This window comes from Microcaecilia unicolor, chromosome 10 (genome assembly GCF_901765095.1).
Source record: "Microcaecilia unicolor chromosome 10, aMicUni1.1, whole genome shotgun sequence".
Classification (NCBI taxonomy): domain Eukaryota; kingdom Metazoa; phylum Chordata; class Amphibia; order Gymnophiona; family Siphonopidae; genus Microcaecilia; species Microcaecilia unicolor.
In genome coordinates this window covers 17,626,424-17,642,377 of record NC_044040.1, presented here as the reverse complement: position 1 = coordinate 17,642,377, position 15,954 = coordinate 17,626,424, and the positions used below count along the sequence as shown (strand labels likewise).

At 44.3% G+C, this 15,954-nt stretch overlaps 1 protein-coding gene across 1 annotated transcript in view; it reads right to left on the bottom strand.

The window, feature by feature from the left end:
• Positions 1-15,954, bottom strand: part of TMEM209 (transmembrane protein 209) — a 46,822-nt gene that overhangs the window by 13,545 nt on the left and 17,323 nt on the right. Inside the window, exons 8-13 of the mRNA XM_030216343.1 lie at positions 14,884-14,955; positions 9,873-9,969; positions 6,922-7,047; positions 5,154-5,251; positions 4,840-4,954; positions 3,992-4,089 (exon numbers count right to left, since the gene is read on the bottom strand). Coding sequence (XP_030072203.1) covers positions 3,992-4,089; positions 4,840-4,954; positions 5,154-5,251; positions 6,922-7,047; positions 9,873-9,969; positions 14,884-14,955 — 606 coding nt within the window. The remainder of the gene's footprint in view (positions 1-3,991; positions 4,090-4,839; positions 4,955-5,153; positions 5,252-6,921; positions 7,048-9,872; positions 9,970-14,883; positions 14,956-15,954) is intronic.

Below are 15,954 nucleotides of genomic sequence, written 5' to 3'. Positions count from 1 at the left end.
GAGGCGTCCGTCGTGACGACAATCCACTCTGGGGTCACCAGAGGCATTCCCGCAGACAACTTGTCTGTCTGCATCCACCAGCTCAGCGCCTTGCGCACTGCTGGGTCCAAGGGAAGGCGCACAGCATAATCCTCCGACATCGGAGTCCAGCGCTGCAGCAAAGAGTGTTGAAGTGGTCTCATATGAGCCCTGGCCCAGGGCACAACTTCCATCGTGGCCGTCATAGAGCCCAACAGCTGCACATAGTCCCAAGCCCGAAGGGGAGAGGCTACTAGGAACTAGTCCACCTGAGCCTGAAGTTTGACAATCCGATTGTCTGGCAGGAACACTCTGCCCACTTGGGTGTCGAATCGAACTCCCAGGTACTCCAGGGACTGAGTCGGGCGCAGCTGGCTCTTCTCCCAGTTGATGATCCATCCCAGGGAGCTCAAAAGAGCAACTACCCGGTCCACAGCTTTGCCGCACTCTGCATAAGAGGGGGCTCGGATCAACCAGTCGTCCAGATAAGGATGGACTTGTACCCCTTCCTTTCGTAGGAAGGCCGCGATGACCACCATTACTTTGGAAAAGGTCCGCGGAGCAGTAGCCAACCCGAAAGGGAGGGCTCTGAACTGGAAGTGTCGTCCCAGGACTGCAAAACGCAGAAAGCGTTGAGGAGGCCAGATGGGAATATGCAGGTACGCTTCCTTGATGTGCAAGGATGCCAGGAACTCTCCTGCCTTCACTGCCGCTATAACAGAGCGGAGAGTCTCCATGCGAAAGTGCCGCACTTTCAAGGCCCGATTGACCCCTTTGAGGTCGAGGATAGGCCGGACAGAACCTCCTTTCTTTGGTACCACAAAGTAAATGGAGTAACGTCCCTTGCCAAGCTGACTTTCTGGCACCGGAACGACCGCGCCCAGGCGGATCAGATTGTCCAAGGTCTGCTGCACTGCCACAGCTTTGACCGGAGACTTGCAGGGAGAGAGTACAAACCTGTCTTTTAAGGGTCGGGAGAACTCTAGTTTGTAGCCGTCTCTGATGACTTCCAGCACCCACGCGTCTGAAGTTATTGTGGTCCACTCGCCCAGAAACGAGGACAGCCGTCCTCCAATCTGCACTGGGGCGTGGACCAAGACCCCGTCATTGGGTACGAGACCCTGGGGGAGGACCGGAGGGAGCACCTCCGGGACGGCGGTCTCTGCGAAAGGAATGCTGCTTGGGGGAGAAATTCCTCTTGAAGGAAGAGGGGGCAGAGGAACCCGACTTGCCCGGGCGGTACCGACGGGCTTCCTGCAACCGTCCTCTGGAGGTACCGGGACGAGTACTAGCCCGAGCCCTGACCTCTGGTAATTTCTTGCCCTTAGACGTGCCGAGATCGGTCACGATTTTGTCCAGCTCGACCCCAAAGAGCAGCTTGCCTTTAAAAGGCAACCTAGCCAGGCGGGATTTAGAGGCGTGGTCAGCAGACCAATGTTTCAGCCAAAGCCGCCGCGCAGAGATTGTCTGAGCCATGCCTTTCGCTGAAGCCCTCAAGACATCATACAGCAAGTCTGCCAAATAGGCTAAGCCCGATTCCAGGGCCGGCCAATCAGCCCTCAAGGAATGATCTGAGGGGGAAGCCCGCTGCACCATAGTCAGGCACGCCCTGGCCACATAGGAGCCGCAAACTGAGGCATGCAAACTTAAAGCAGCCGCCTCAAAGGACGACCTTAAGGCCGCCTCCAATCTTCTGTCTTGGGCGTCCTTTAGGGCCGTGCCACCTTCCACCGGCAACGCCGTTTTCTTAGTCACCGCAGTGATTAAAGAATCCACGGTAGGCCACAGATAGGCCTCACGTTCACTCACAGCCAAAGGATAGAGGCGGGACATAGCCCTAGCCACTTTAAGGCTCGCTTCCGGGACATCCCATTGAGCCGAAATTAAGGTGTGCATGGCATCATGCACGTGGAAGGTTCTAGGCGGGCGCTTCGTCCCCAGCATAATGGCAGAGCCAACAGGGGCTGAGGGAGAGACGTCCTCCGGAGAGGAAATCTTCAAAGTGTCCATGGCCTGTAACAACAGGTTGGGCAAATCCTCTGGGCTAAAAAGCCGCGCTGCAGAGGGGTCATCCGCTCCATCCGAGCGGGGATCCGTCTCCTCCAAGGAATCCGCAAAGGACCGTTGGGAGACCTCAGACACGCTGCCCTCATCTACATCGGAGGAGACAAATTCCTCCAAGGCCTGGGAATCAACCCGAGGGCGTTTACCTCTGGGAACCTCAACCTCTTTACCAGACGAGGGAGCAGGGGCAGCGTTGTGCATGAGGAAGGCCTGATGCAGCAGCAAAACAAACTCGGGGGAGAAACCCCCCAGACTGTGCACTTCCGCAGCCTGGGCAACAGCCCTAGACGCACCCTCAACCGGCGCTCGCAATAGCGGGGGAGAGACATGCTGCGCATCCAAAATGGCGTCCGGCGCGAAACTCCGCGAAGGAGCCGCGCAGGAAGAACGACTCTTAACTTTAGCCGCTTCTGTGCCGTCGCCCAAATTAAGGGCGTTCATGGCATTAATGTCTCCAACCTCAAGGGCGGCCCAAGAAGAAGCCGTCCGAGCCGCGTGGCCGGCCAAGATGGCGGAGGCGAGGAGCGGGGGATGGGCGTTTATGGCGGGAAAAACCGCCACGCCGGAGGAAGGACCGGGACATTCATCGGTCACGAAACTGTCACCCAACAAGGGCGAATCAGGCTTTAAGACCCCCGCATCCCCTCTAGAAGCGCTCAAGCGACCCGGGGAGCGACCCTTTGCGCCCTCGCCCTCCGACGCCATATGCCACGAGGAGAAGAATCGGGGAACCCCCTGCCCGCTATAAAAAGGTAAAAATTACCTGCTGTCCGCTCCGAGTTGTAACGACCTGGTGTCCCAGTGAGTAGCTGCAATAGACGCTTAAATAAACGTCGAAATAAACGCCTTTAAGGACGTTCAAAATTTATTTATTTATTTATTTAATTTTTTTTTAACGGAGCCAGCGGGAGGGGGGAGAAAAGGAGGGACCTGGCACCACCAGGTTTGCACTTGCTCAAGAAGAGCCCTCAACCCCAGGCACTCAACAAAACCTAAAAATTAGGCTTGGAGGCCTAGCCAGAGCTGCTGCTGTGTGTGACCACCACCTGCTGAGATAGAGAACATACTGAGGAGTTTCCGGCAGCACATGACCACATATAGGGAGGCAAAAGTTTGCTCTCTATCTCCACCTGCTGGTAGATGGACACAACCCACCAGTCTATGGATTGATCAGCTTGATGATATGGAAGTGTCTGATAGAGTGGAGTGGTGCTTTTTCATCTGGGTCCCACGTAGAATAGGGGAGGGAGAACAGTTCCTTATCATGGTAAGAGTTCTTTCAGAGACCTCAGGCTCAAATATGAGTGAATGGAAAGTAATGACACCTTTTTACTAGAGACAGGTAGGAGGTGGGGTGCTTCTATTCCCCTTTTATTCTTTGTGTTAGTTATCAAACCATTTACAGCCTACATAAAAAGCTTTACATGTGGGGGCGAGTCCTTTAAAATCATGTTAACTGTGGATTACATTATTACCACCATAACCCATACCAGTGCTTCTCCATTGTAGTCAGGCTGAAAAGAATTTGCCATTTTTAATATTAAATTATAAGAAGAAGATCTATAGGCAGAGTGGTCATCAATATACCACCAGTTACACCTCATTATTCCCCTGCCTTTTCCCTCTAAATATCTATCTCAATCCAGTCTGTAAACTACCTGGTTCTAAAAATTTGAAGCCACTATGCAAACTACACTGAAACCTTTTTGCAATATTAACCGTTTTTGTTCACAATAGACAGCCCCATTAAAAGAAATAAATACTACTGCTCTTCATAAAGGGAGGGTATATTGGGATTGATTTTAATTAAATGCAAACTGTACCACAATAGACATCAGAGAGCTAGGTACTGCCATCGTAGCCCCAAGTCACAGAAGCATCTGGCTGAACAAGGCAGCCCAATCCATACCTTGGGGAGGTTGTACACGTGACGCTGGTATATAAGCTCATAATGTGGAGGGCTGATGCTGCTCTGGTAAATGCAGAACACGTTCTCTTTTGAAATGTCTACGGCAATTGATTTAAAAAGGAAGTATTAACATCAGACACAGAATCCACCATACTATATAAAGCTTCTGCTGACTTCACTCTTTCATTAAGACCTCCATGCTGATGCCAGCTTTAAACCTTGACCAGTATGTAACTAATGCTAGACAGTCTTCAGGTTCCTTGACTCTTGATGCTGGCTTCAACTATTCCTTTTCTCACCCAAAAATATACCCCCCCCCCAGACCAAGAGAGATGCAGTCAGCCCCATCGCTTTTAGCTTGTCACTCCTAACTCCCTTTTCAGACGCAGATTTATCATAGGGCCCCCAGTGGCATTTACTCTGTCTGATCTTTTCAGGATATTCCTAATACACAGGAGAGTGATTTGCATTGTATGCATACAAATCTCTCATATACATACTCAATAGGGATATCCTGAAAATCTGACTTGTTGATGGCCCTTAAGGATTGACAGTGAGTACAACTGCTCTAGGCAGACAGAAAAAAGAGGGAAGACCTATTAACTTCTCACTGAGCTGATCCTCAGCCAAAAATTAAAGCTGCCTTTCCTGTACACCAGGAACTTTTGCAGTGAAGGTATTTCTAGTCAGAGGTCGCCTCCTCCCCACCCCCCACATGCACACTTTGCCTAATTAGAAACCCGAGACTGCATCTAGTAAAACATCACAATTACAGATTTGAAAAACAGTTCTTGACAATGCCTGCCTTATCCATATAAATCCAGTTAAGAGCGGCTTAGAAATCATACCTGGTTTATCAGGTGTCTGAATAAAATGCTGAGAGGTAAATGTTTTTCCATCAGGATACTTTGGATGAGGCGGCAGTCTTGAGTCCAGATATGTGCAAAATATGTGCATTATAATCTTCAAAAAGAAGAAAAAAAACTTCTTGTGCAATCTACAATATGAATTATAATAAGCATCAATAGTAATCATCTGACCTAACATAATGTGTTAGAAAAGCATAGCTGTCTGCTATAAATCTCCTTATCCCCAGCCATTGCAGTCTGCTACATTCAGTCTGAGACGAGTGAAATGGGGAGAGGGAGAAAAAAAGACCTACTGCAGAGTCTGTGGGAAGGTCTGTGTCCCATTTCCGTCCTTTGAATTCACCTCCAGCATGCCACCGGAAAGAACTCATGCACCCTCCATGGGAAAGCTCTGCAAGAAGAGATGTCTTACATTATAAACTATTTTGTAGACTTACTTAGAGGGTTCTTTTCCTAAAGTGAATTAAGCAGTGGCCGAGTGAATTAGTGTGTGCTGTTAACCACATGAGCAAGGTAACTTACCCCTGTGGCACGGCAGTGCATGCTAAATTTGTGCATTAAATGCATGCTGTTAGGGAGCGGTAACTGCATGGGTTCGGACTGCACACTGCAGTCAGCACACATTACTTATCATACACTGCTGCTTGTGTGGTTAGCACAGCTGCTTTTATCACCTCAAGAGAAGAAAGTTAAATGCATTTGTGCTGTGTTTTAACATGTGGTTAAAAAAAAAAAAAAGTTTTCTGTGCGATTACTGCTGGGCATGTTTCTAACAGTTACCACATTGCCTTTGTATTTACCATGCATTAATTTTTGCTGTCAAAAGCACATTAAGTACAAAAAGAAAATTATAAAAATAAAAATCCTACTGCATTTTGGTAAAAGGGCCCCCTGGAGACTATAAAGGGACAAAAAATTCAGAAGGACAAGGAACTGAAATTGCAAGTACACGATTAAGGAAAAAAAGCCCTGCTAATCTTTACAAATGTTAAAAGTGGATTTATTTTCATGTCAAATACTAAGGACACATGGAGGTCTAGGCTAGTACTAGCAATATATTCAATTTATGTTCAACTAAGCAAATGACTGCAGTAGGGGTCTAGTGTTTTAAAGCCACCAGGCTGAGAACCAGGGATGCCAGGGTTCAAATCCTGTTTCTCCCACCGATGTGGCTTCCCCTCCACATCTCCCTGCAAACATCTCTTCCCTATTTTGATATTTAAATTTCCTAAAGCAAGCCCCTGAGGCGGTCAGGGTATGCCTGGTACTTACTAATCCAAGCACATGAGTGAATAAAAAACAAAGTGCTATTGTACTATGCTGGGTCAGACCAATTGTCCATCCAGCTCAGCATTCTGTTTACAGTGGCTAATCTGGGCTACTTGGACATATACAACAGATCCAGCCACTGTGCTCATTCTAAGTAGTACTCCTTGGCTATCTGACCAATAATTTATCTAACTTCTATTTGCACACTAAGCTAAGTGCATTAGGAATACTTATGAAAGATGTGTCACTGCAGAGTAGCAAAGGCTAAGGCCTTGATAAATCGAGCTACCACTTACACATTTCAAATGCTTGCGCTACCCATGCATTCCATATACACAGCATATTTTTCTGTTACAGGTTATCTGCCTATAATAACTGGTTACAACAGCCATATATTAATCTCTCAACATCCAAGATGTATGTTAGCATCATATTTCAGATCATAGTTTGTGTGTCCAGTTCCTTCAATCTTTCCATTCTTCATTTCAGGACAAGTGTAAAATTTAAAACTGAACAGATAAAAAACTCCACTGTATTTATAGCAGATTTCAGGAATTTAAAATTGCAAGATCAAAATGTCAAAATCCCTACCGCAACAATACTAATGAATTCAGCTAAAGGTGTAAAGCAAAAATCATGAGTTCTCCTTGTGTATCATGTTGCCCAAATTCCTGTCACCTCTACCACTTTGAATGGATTGTTATATTTGGGAGTCTGCTGCCTTCACTGTTCAAAATAATTTGCAGTCTTATTTCTAATAAAGCAGTTCCACAGCTCTCAGGTGAGGCTTACCTTTAATCCTTTCAAACAGATACTCTTGGTTGGGTGTAATGTCCAAGTACTGCACAATGGTACTGAGGGTAGGAATAAGAGGTGCTTTAACCAGCGCTGCTTGCTTTAAGCTACTAATACTGGCTTCTGCAAGACACAAAATAGGCAGCTGTCTGAAGGTATAGCCCCATGCTGCAAAAATGCATCTTTAACACATAACCCCCAACTTAACGTTGTGTTGCTAGCTCTCCCAATACAGATGTTTTATTGCTGCATTTGCTAGTTGCTGGTTTTGTGCACACCACTGTGAAACTCATTTCCATGCCAAGTCACTTTTTACATATGTTAGTGATAGAAGGGAATGCAAAAGTGGCATTGTGAGACTCAAAGGTGAACGGGAGGAATATGTAGAAGCTGATAAAGATAGCTGGAATTGCTTAACAAATATTTCTGCTCTGTGTTCATAGCTGAAGGGCTGGGAGCAGGACTGCAGAAAAACAAACAAATAGGAACAGAGGAGTGGAATCGCTTAACAAATATTTCTGTTCTGTGTTTACAGCTGAAGGGCCGGGAGCAGGACTGCAGAAAAACAAACAAATGGGAATAGAGGGGTGGTAGTCTCTGAACTATTTTCAGAGGATTGCGTTTGTGAGGAGCTGGCTAAACTAAATGGACAAAGTGACAGGGCCTGATGGCTTACGTCCAAGTGTACTGAAGGAACTTAGGGAAGTTCTAGTGGCTACTACTACTACTAATCATTTCTATAGTGCTACAAGACATACACAGCGCTATACACCATACACAAACAAGTCACTTAACCCTCCATTGCCCCATGTAAGCCGCATTGAGCCTGCCATGAGTGGAAAAGCGCGGGGTACAAATAATGTAACAAAAAAAAGACAGTCCCTGCTCAAAGAGCTTACAATCTGCTGGTAAAACCTTTTCAATGCTTCTCTAGAGCTGGAGTGGTCCTGGAGGACTGGAGAATAGCACATATTTATTTATTGTTCACTTATATCCCACATTTTCCCACTCATGCAGGCACAATGTGGCACATATGGTCCTGCTCCACAAAAGCGGAAGGAAGAGGCTGGGAACTACAGGCGGCTAAGTAACTTCTGTGGCAAATAAATTAACCGACATGCTTTTAAAACAGAGAACAGTTTTGGAATCCAATGGATTACAGGACCTGAGGCAATATGGTTTCACTACAGGCAGTTCTTGTCAGACAAATCTGATTTATTTCTTTGACTGAGTGACCCGAGAGCTGAATCTAGCTGGATCGAGGAAGAGCACTAGATATGGCGTATTCAGATTTTAGCAAAGCCTTTGGCATGGTTCCACGTAGACAACTAATAAATAAACTGAGTGACCTCAGTATGGTGCTTAAGGTGACCGACTGGGTTAGGAACTGGTTGAGTGGAAGACCGAGGTTAGTGGTACATGGACCTCAATCTGAGGAAAAGGATGTTACCAGTGGTGTGCTGCAATAGTCGGTTCATGGGCCGGTTCTTTTTAACATTTTTGTACGCAATATTGCTGAAGCGCTGTCTGGTAAGGTTTGCCTCTTTGCTGATGATGCCAAAATCTGCAAGAGGGTAGACGTCCCTGATGGTGTAGATAATATGAGGAAGGACTTAGTGAAGCTAGAGGAATGGTACAGAATTTGGCAGGTTAGATTTAATGCTAAAAAATGCAGGGTCATGAATTTGGGCTGCAAAAATCCGAGGGAATGGTACAGTTTAGGGGGCGAAGAATTTCTGTGCACAAAAGAGGAGCAAGACTTGGGTGTGATTGTATGTGATGAACTTAAGGTGGCCAAAACAGGTAGAAAAGGCGATGGCGAAAGCTAGGACGACGTTGGGTGCATAGGTAGAGGAATGGCCAGTAGGAAAAAGGAGGCAACGATACCCCTGTATAAGTCTCTGGTGAAACCTCATTTAGAATACTGTGTACAATTCTGGAGACCCTTATCTTCATAAAGACAGACAGGATGGAGTCGGTCCAGAGAGCGGCTACTAAAATGGTCAGTGGCCTTCGTCATAAAGCCTATATGGACAAAGATCTCAATATGTATTCTTTGGAAGAAAGGCAGGAGAGGGGAGATAAGACATTTAAATACCTACACAGCATAAACACACAGTAGGCAGGTCTCTTTCAACTGAAAGTAACATAGTAGATGATGGCAGAAAAAGACCTGAACAGTCCATCCAGTCTGCCCAACAAGACAACTCATATGTGCTACTTTTTGTGTATACCCTACTTTGATTTGTACCTGTGCTCTTCAAGCTCTGGAACGAGGGGGCATAGGAAGAAGGTGAAAGGGGATAGACTCAGAAGTAACCCGAGGAAATGCTTCTTCACGGAAACAGTGGTGAATTTGTGGAATGGCCTCCTGGTGGAGACAAAAACAATATCCGAATTCAAGACAGCTTGGGACAAGCACATAGGATCTCTAAGGGAGTGATAGGGAGAGAGGATGGCATGGATAAGCAGACTGGATAGACCTACATTTTTCTATGTTTCCATGAAATACTTCTTTATAGAAAGGGTGATGGGTGTGTGGAGTGGCCTTTCTGGTGAAGGTGGTGGATATAAAGTCTGTATCTGAACTCAAGAAAGCATGGGATGAGCCCACAATCTCAAAAAGAGGAAGTGATAGTATAGATGGACAAACTGGATTGGATCTGCCGTCAATTTCTGTGTTTTTATTTATCATGATGATTTCATAGCGACAGTAAATGATGGTAGAAAAAGAATCAGGAGGTCCTTCTGGTATGTCCCAATTATTCCTGTCCACACTGCTAAAGATATATTCCCAGCAGCCAGTGTGACCACTTGTAGGTTATCACAACTAATCCAGGCCAATTTTATGAATTTTATCCAGTGCTTTCTGCTTGTAGCTATCTTATTTTAACATCTTTAGTTATAATACTGATGATTCAGTAAATGTTTCAAAGGCATGTACACACCTCCAATCTGTAGTTCTGGGCATCCCATTCTCCTCATCTGAGTGTTTACTGAATCCATCTCATGGACCAGAGGCACCAATATGGTTTCACTAATCCACTACAAAAGAAAAACAAGCATTCAAGTTAAACATGCCTCACACCAAAGGCATGTTAAAAAAAAATAAAAAAAATAAAAAATAAAAAACTCACCCTGTTACAGGACCTCAGTTTTGTAATTATTTTACTTCATTTCCCTTCAATCATCATAAGAATGTAATACACAATTAAAAATGTGTACAGTTCAAAGCATTAGGAACCTCAGCTCACAGCATATTAGCTATCTGGAAGTTATTTTACACAAGCAGATTGTATCATAAATCAAATCTTACTAGTAAAATATTAGAGAGACAAAAGGAAGAAGTTACTAAACCAATGAACTGAGTTCGATTCCCAATTCAGGCACAAGCAGCTCCTTGTGACTCTGGGCAAGTCACTTAACCCTCCATTGCCCCCATGTAAGCCGCATTGAGCCTGCCATGAGTGAGAAAGCGCAGGGTACAAATGTAACAAAAATAAAATAGATACTATTGGAGATTCTACATGGAATGTTGCTATTCCACTAGCAACATTCCATGTAGAAGGCTGCGCAGGCTTCTGTTTCTGTGAGTCTGACGTCCTGCACGTCAGACTCACAGAAGCAGAAGCCTGCGCGGCCACATTGGTGATCTGCAAGGGCCGACTTCTACAAGGAATGTTGCTAGTGGAATAGCAACATTCCATGTAGAATCTCAAATAGTAGCAACAGTGGAGGAGTGGCCTAGTGGTTAGGGTGGTGGACTTTGGTCCTGGGGAACTGAGTTCGATTCCCACTTCAGGCACAGGCAGCTCCTTGTGACTCTGGGCAAGTCACAACCCTCCATTGCCCCATGTAAGCCGCATTGAGCCTGCCATGAGTGGGAAAGCGCGGGGTACAAATGTAACAAAAATAAAAGAGATACTATTGGAGATTCTACATGGAATGTTGCTACTATTGGAGATTCTACATGGAATGTTGCTGTTCCACTAGCAACATTCCATGTAGAAGGCTGCGCAGGCTTCTGTTTCTGCGAGTCTGACGTCCTGCACATATGTGCAGGACGTCAGACTCACAGAAGCAGAATCCTGCGTGGCCACATTGGTGATCTGCAAGGGCCAACGACTTCTACATGGAATAGCAACATTCCATGTAGAATCTCAAATAGTAGCAACAGTGGAGGATTGGCCTAGTGGTTAGGGTGGTGGACTTTGATCCTGGGGAACTGAGTTCGATTCCCACTGCAGCTCCTTGTGACTCTGTGCATGTCACTTAACCCTCCATTGCCCCAGGTACAAATCAGTACCTGTATACAATATGTAAGCCGCATTGAGCCTGACATGAGTGGGAAAGCGCGGGGTACAAACGTTAACAAAAATAAAATAAAAAATACTGCAAATCTTTGTGCAAATTGTGAAACCAAAGCAGTACACATAATATGCCCATTGAACAACGTTTTACTAAATGTAAACAATGGCTTGTTAAAATAAGCAAGTGAGATTCGTCTAACTTGCTGCTGTCAGTGGATCAAATCAATTGGCTTGGACCAATGTGCAAAGACTCAGCCTGAAGGACCCTGGAGAGTTTCTGCTCTCCAACTCATTTCCTTCCCCAGATGTGTTTCCCTTGTACTGGGCAACTCAGGAAGTACCAGGGACTACTGAACCCAGATAAGAGTACATAAGTACATAAGTAATGCCATACTGGGAAAAGACCAAGGGTCCATCGAGCCCAGCATCTTGTCCACGACAGCGGCCAATCCAGGCCAAGGGCACCTGGCAAGCTTCCCAAATGTATTAGCCCATAGAGCCCTATTTCCAGTTCTGGGACCCTGTCATAACATCTTACTGTTATCACTGTTTCTAAATGGGGACTGCTTTGGTGCTTTAGGTGAACACGCTATATAAAGTTTTGAAATAAACAAATCACTAATTACCTGGCAGGTGCTGCCACAACTCCTATAAATGGCAACCTCCTGCCTACCAAATGGATTACCACTCATCTCTACGCAAGTATCCCAATACAAGAAGTGGTTTCTGGGAGCTTGATCACCACAAAAATTGAGGCAGGTCACAGTTTCCAGGAGTAAAAGCCTTCCAGACTAAACACAAAGAAAATCACTTAACTCTTCACTTCTGTTATTGATCTAGTCACACACATAGGGTTAAACTAACCTGTTTTTTTTCCAGTTTAAACTTGCAATGAGAGGGAAAGAAAAAAGGACCTATACCGCATTACCTACTTATGTTTTACTGTAATTAGCCAGTGGTACTAGAACCTCCAGCAGTGATCTGCCCAACAAAAGCAGTGCAGAGATATGAGATCTGATCTGCTGCATTTTATCTATGAACATTTGTTATACTGCCCCTTGATACAGAGCATTGAAGCAGTTTACATGACACAGCAAGAAATTACAAAAATAATCAAAAAGAGTAAAGGAGGCAGAGAAGACGTAAGCTAGCAGGAGAGCGCATCAGCTCTTGGTCCCGAAGTCAATGACAAAGGCTAGCTGGAACAGACCAAGACTGAACAGCTTTTTCAAACTCAGGGAATGAGTGTTTCTTGGTGGCCAAAAAGAGGAGAAGTCTGACACTCAGTTTATGAATTTTACTAAAGTCACAAAAAAAAAACCAAAGGCATATGCACAGCTTACAATACAATAAAAAAAAAAAAAAGTGACCAACATTTTTTTTGATGAGGAACAAATTACCCTCCCCCCCCCCAAACCTAAAGCTACCACCATATCTGCACACAAATACCATCCCAACCCAAGTCAACCACGTTATTCCTTCATGACGACACAAAAGACTAGACAGTTGGTGCATATATAACAAGTCCCTCACACTTCCCCCCTCCCCCCCTCAGAAAATATACTCTAATTCATAAATTCAATAAAGAACTCTGGGCTCAGTGTGGTAAGGATTCCCAAAAGACCATGTTTGTTGAAATTGGTGCCAGGTCCTAAGAGAGCCAGACTTGGCATTCAACCTTTCCGGTTTCAACAGATAAAATAGTTAATTCCTGCAGAAAATCACTGAAGGTGGATTTTGTTATCACCAATGGAAAGCCATCTCCGAGTCAGTCAGGTTTTTAGGATATCCACAATGAATATTCATGAAATGGATTTGCACACAGTAGAGTTAGTGTTTGCTAATCTCTCTCATGAATATTTATTGTGGATACCCTAAAAACCTGACTGGCTCCCCCAGAACAGGTTTGGGAACCACCTGAACTAAAGAAAGGATCTTGAACTCTAGGCATATTGAGAGAGGAAGCTAGCACTAGTCAAGAGTGAAGATTTCTGGCAAAAATAGAGCATTAGCTTTCTAACCAATGAAACTGCAACACATACACAGAACATTGCAAGGTCACATATCTTGCAAGACACTGAAGGGAAAAAAAATAAAAAAGTTCAGTGAATGCAGAAGGTATAGCCCTTCAGTTCAGGAACTGCAGGGGTCAAGAGGTTACTTTCAGAGCCACTTAAGTTTGTAAAATCCTATGGGCAAACAAGAAAGGACAACAAGCACATAAACCACAGGCTCCTTTTCCAATTTCAAACAGCAGTATAATGTTCATTTCTGCCTTTGGAGTCAGCACCTGGGGAGTTGGGGCCCTTTTACTAAGGCTTAGCACATGCTAAATACTGTGTGTCCTACTTATAGCTGTTGGCCATGTGGCACTTAGCGTACGCAAATGTCCATTAGTGTGTGCTAAGCTTTAGTAATAGGGCCCCTTAAAAGGGAGCATAGCATACTACATGACAGCAGGGGTAATCAAAAGTAATGCACTCTTTGAATGAGGAACACCCCACCCCATGGAAAGATCTGGTCTTATCTTATTTTCTTTCCTTAAATTCTGTCACCTTTTCTTTCTTTTCTGAAATCACTGTAAGAGGAAACTGCACATTTTCTTTCCTCCTCCAAACTGACTACCTGTTCTCCAATTCTATTTCTACCCATCTACTCAGTACTCTCTCTCCTACTCGCATCCCTTCTGTGTGTCATATCCTCAATCTTCACTTTCCACTGCAATTATTCCTGATGCCTTCAAATATGCCGTCGTTACATCACTCCTCAAAAAACCTTCATTGGATCCTACTGCCCTTCCAACTAATTGCGTTATCTCCCTCCTCCCTTTCTTATCCAAGCTACTTGAACATACCGTTCACCACAGTTGTCTTGACTTTCTTTCATCTCAAGCCATTCTTGATCCATTTCAATCTAGCTTTCACCCTCTACATTCAACTGAAACCGCTCTTGGTAAAGTCCCCAATGACCTATTCCCGGCCAGATCCAAAAGGTCTGTACTCCATCCTCATCTTCCTTGATCTCTGCTGCTTCAGATATTGTTGATTGCCAAAAGTAACAAAAACTGTAGCTAGTCATATACACAAGATCTGGAAAGTTACTCTGAACTTGCACAAAGTTTGCATCTGTTAGCTAGCAGCAGACTAAACAACTGAGAGATTATACTACTACTACTATTTAACATTTCTAAAGTGCTACCAGGGTTGCGCAGCGCTGTACAATGAGATTATACTAACATTTATAAAATTTACTGCAACTGATAAGTTCTCACAACAAATCACACGAGTTATTCTAATACCATCACTAGGAAAAAGGACTTTCACAAGCAGAACCACAGATTCAGACATTTATCTATGTTAAGAGCATCTTTATTAGAGTGGAACAGGGAATTACACCAATGACTTGCTGGACAATGGAAGAACAAAAACTCAGAACAAACACAATGTGCAGCACCCAAGTATCATATAACCATTCTTTTAAGTAGGACCCTCCCCCTACCCCTCTAGAACCCAAACCCACACTCATTGAAGTCAAAGTTCAGCAGGACAGCTAATGTCATGTACCTCCAACCGCAACTGAAACATCTGTGAGCACCACATCTGTATGGTAGGACAAAAGAGCCACTCTAGTAAAATTTATTTACACTTACATTTCTGAATTTTGCAGTCCATGAGTCCATATGATCCAGCAGCTGCCTGTTCATTGTAACTCTTGCCCAAACCTATGAAAAAAAAAAAAAAAAAGAATGGCTTAAGAAACACACTCAACAAATATCTAGGATTACCAAAATTATACAGGATCCTAAAAAGTCAGATGAACTGATTCAGGGGATAACTGACTGACCTCTACGGATGTAAAGAGCATAAATCAGTAATAATTCAGAAAGCAGAGTTTAACGTACTTATTTTAGCCTACAGAACAAAGGATCAGGATTTGTCAAATGAAAAGTTCTAGGACATTGGACATTAGCCATATCCCCCTCTCCCCCCAAAAGCTTTGGTTTGAAAATTTCTACCTGTAGCAGGTGCTCTAACGTAAGACAAGCCACAGAGAGTCACACCAAGGTCCACAAAGCCCCACACTCAGTGGCCAGTCCAGGTCACAAGTACCCAGCAGAGCCCCAATAGTAGATCATTTCAAGGTATGAACAATGACTCTCCCAAGTCTACCCAATGAATTTTTGTAACTTCCTCTGAATTTTTAAATCTATGTTGATTGCCTTGACCACATCCCAAGGCAACAGATTTCCACATTTTAAATTAAGCACAGAGTCAAAAATCTTTCTATGATTTGTTTTCAATCTGCTGGTCATTCGTTTCATTGAGTTTTCTCTTGTTTTATGTTTGATAAGTTAAACCGTACCCTATTTAAGTGTTTCATCACATTCATCCTTTCATAAATTTATCTCACATCCTCTCTGTTGTGTTCTCCAAGCTGAAGGACTCTAACCCATTTGGCCTCTCTTCATAAGGAAGATGTTCTATCCCTTTTATCATTTTTGTCACCTTTCGCTAAGCCTTTTCTAGTTGCACTATTATCTTTTTGGAGATGGGGTGAACCGAACAGCACACAATAGAGGTGCATGTATGCCAGGGACCTATACAGAGGCATATATATTCTTTTATTTTTTTCTCTGTTCCTTTTCAGATACTCCAACTATCTGTTTACTTTTTTAGCAGCTGCACAGAGGAAAGGCAAACTGCAGCCAGAGAAAGCAGGG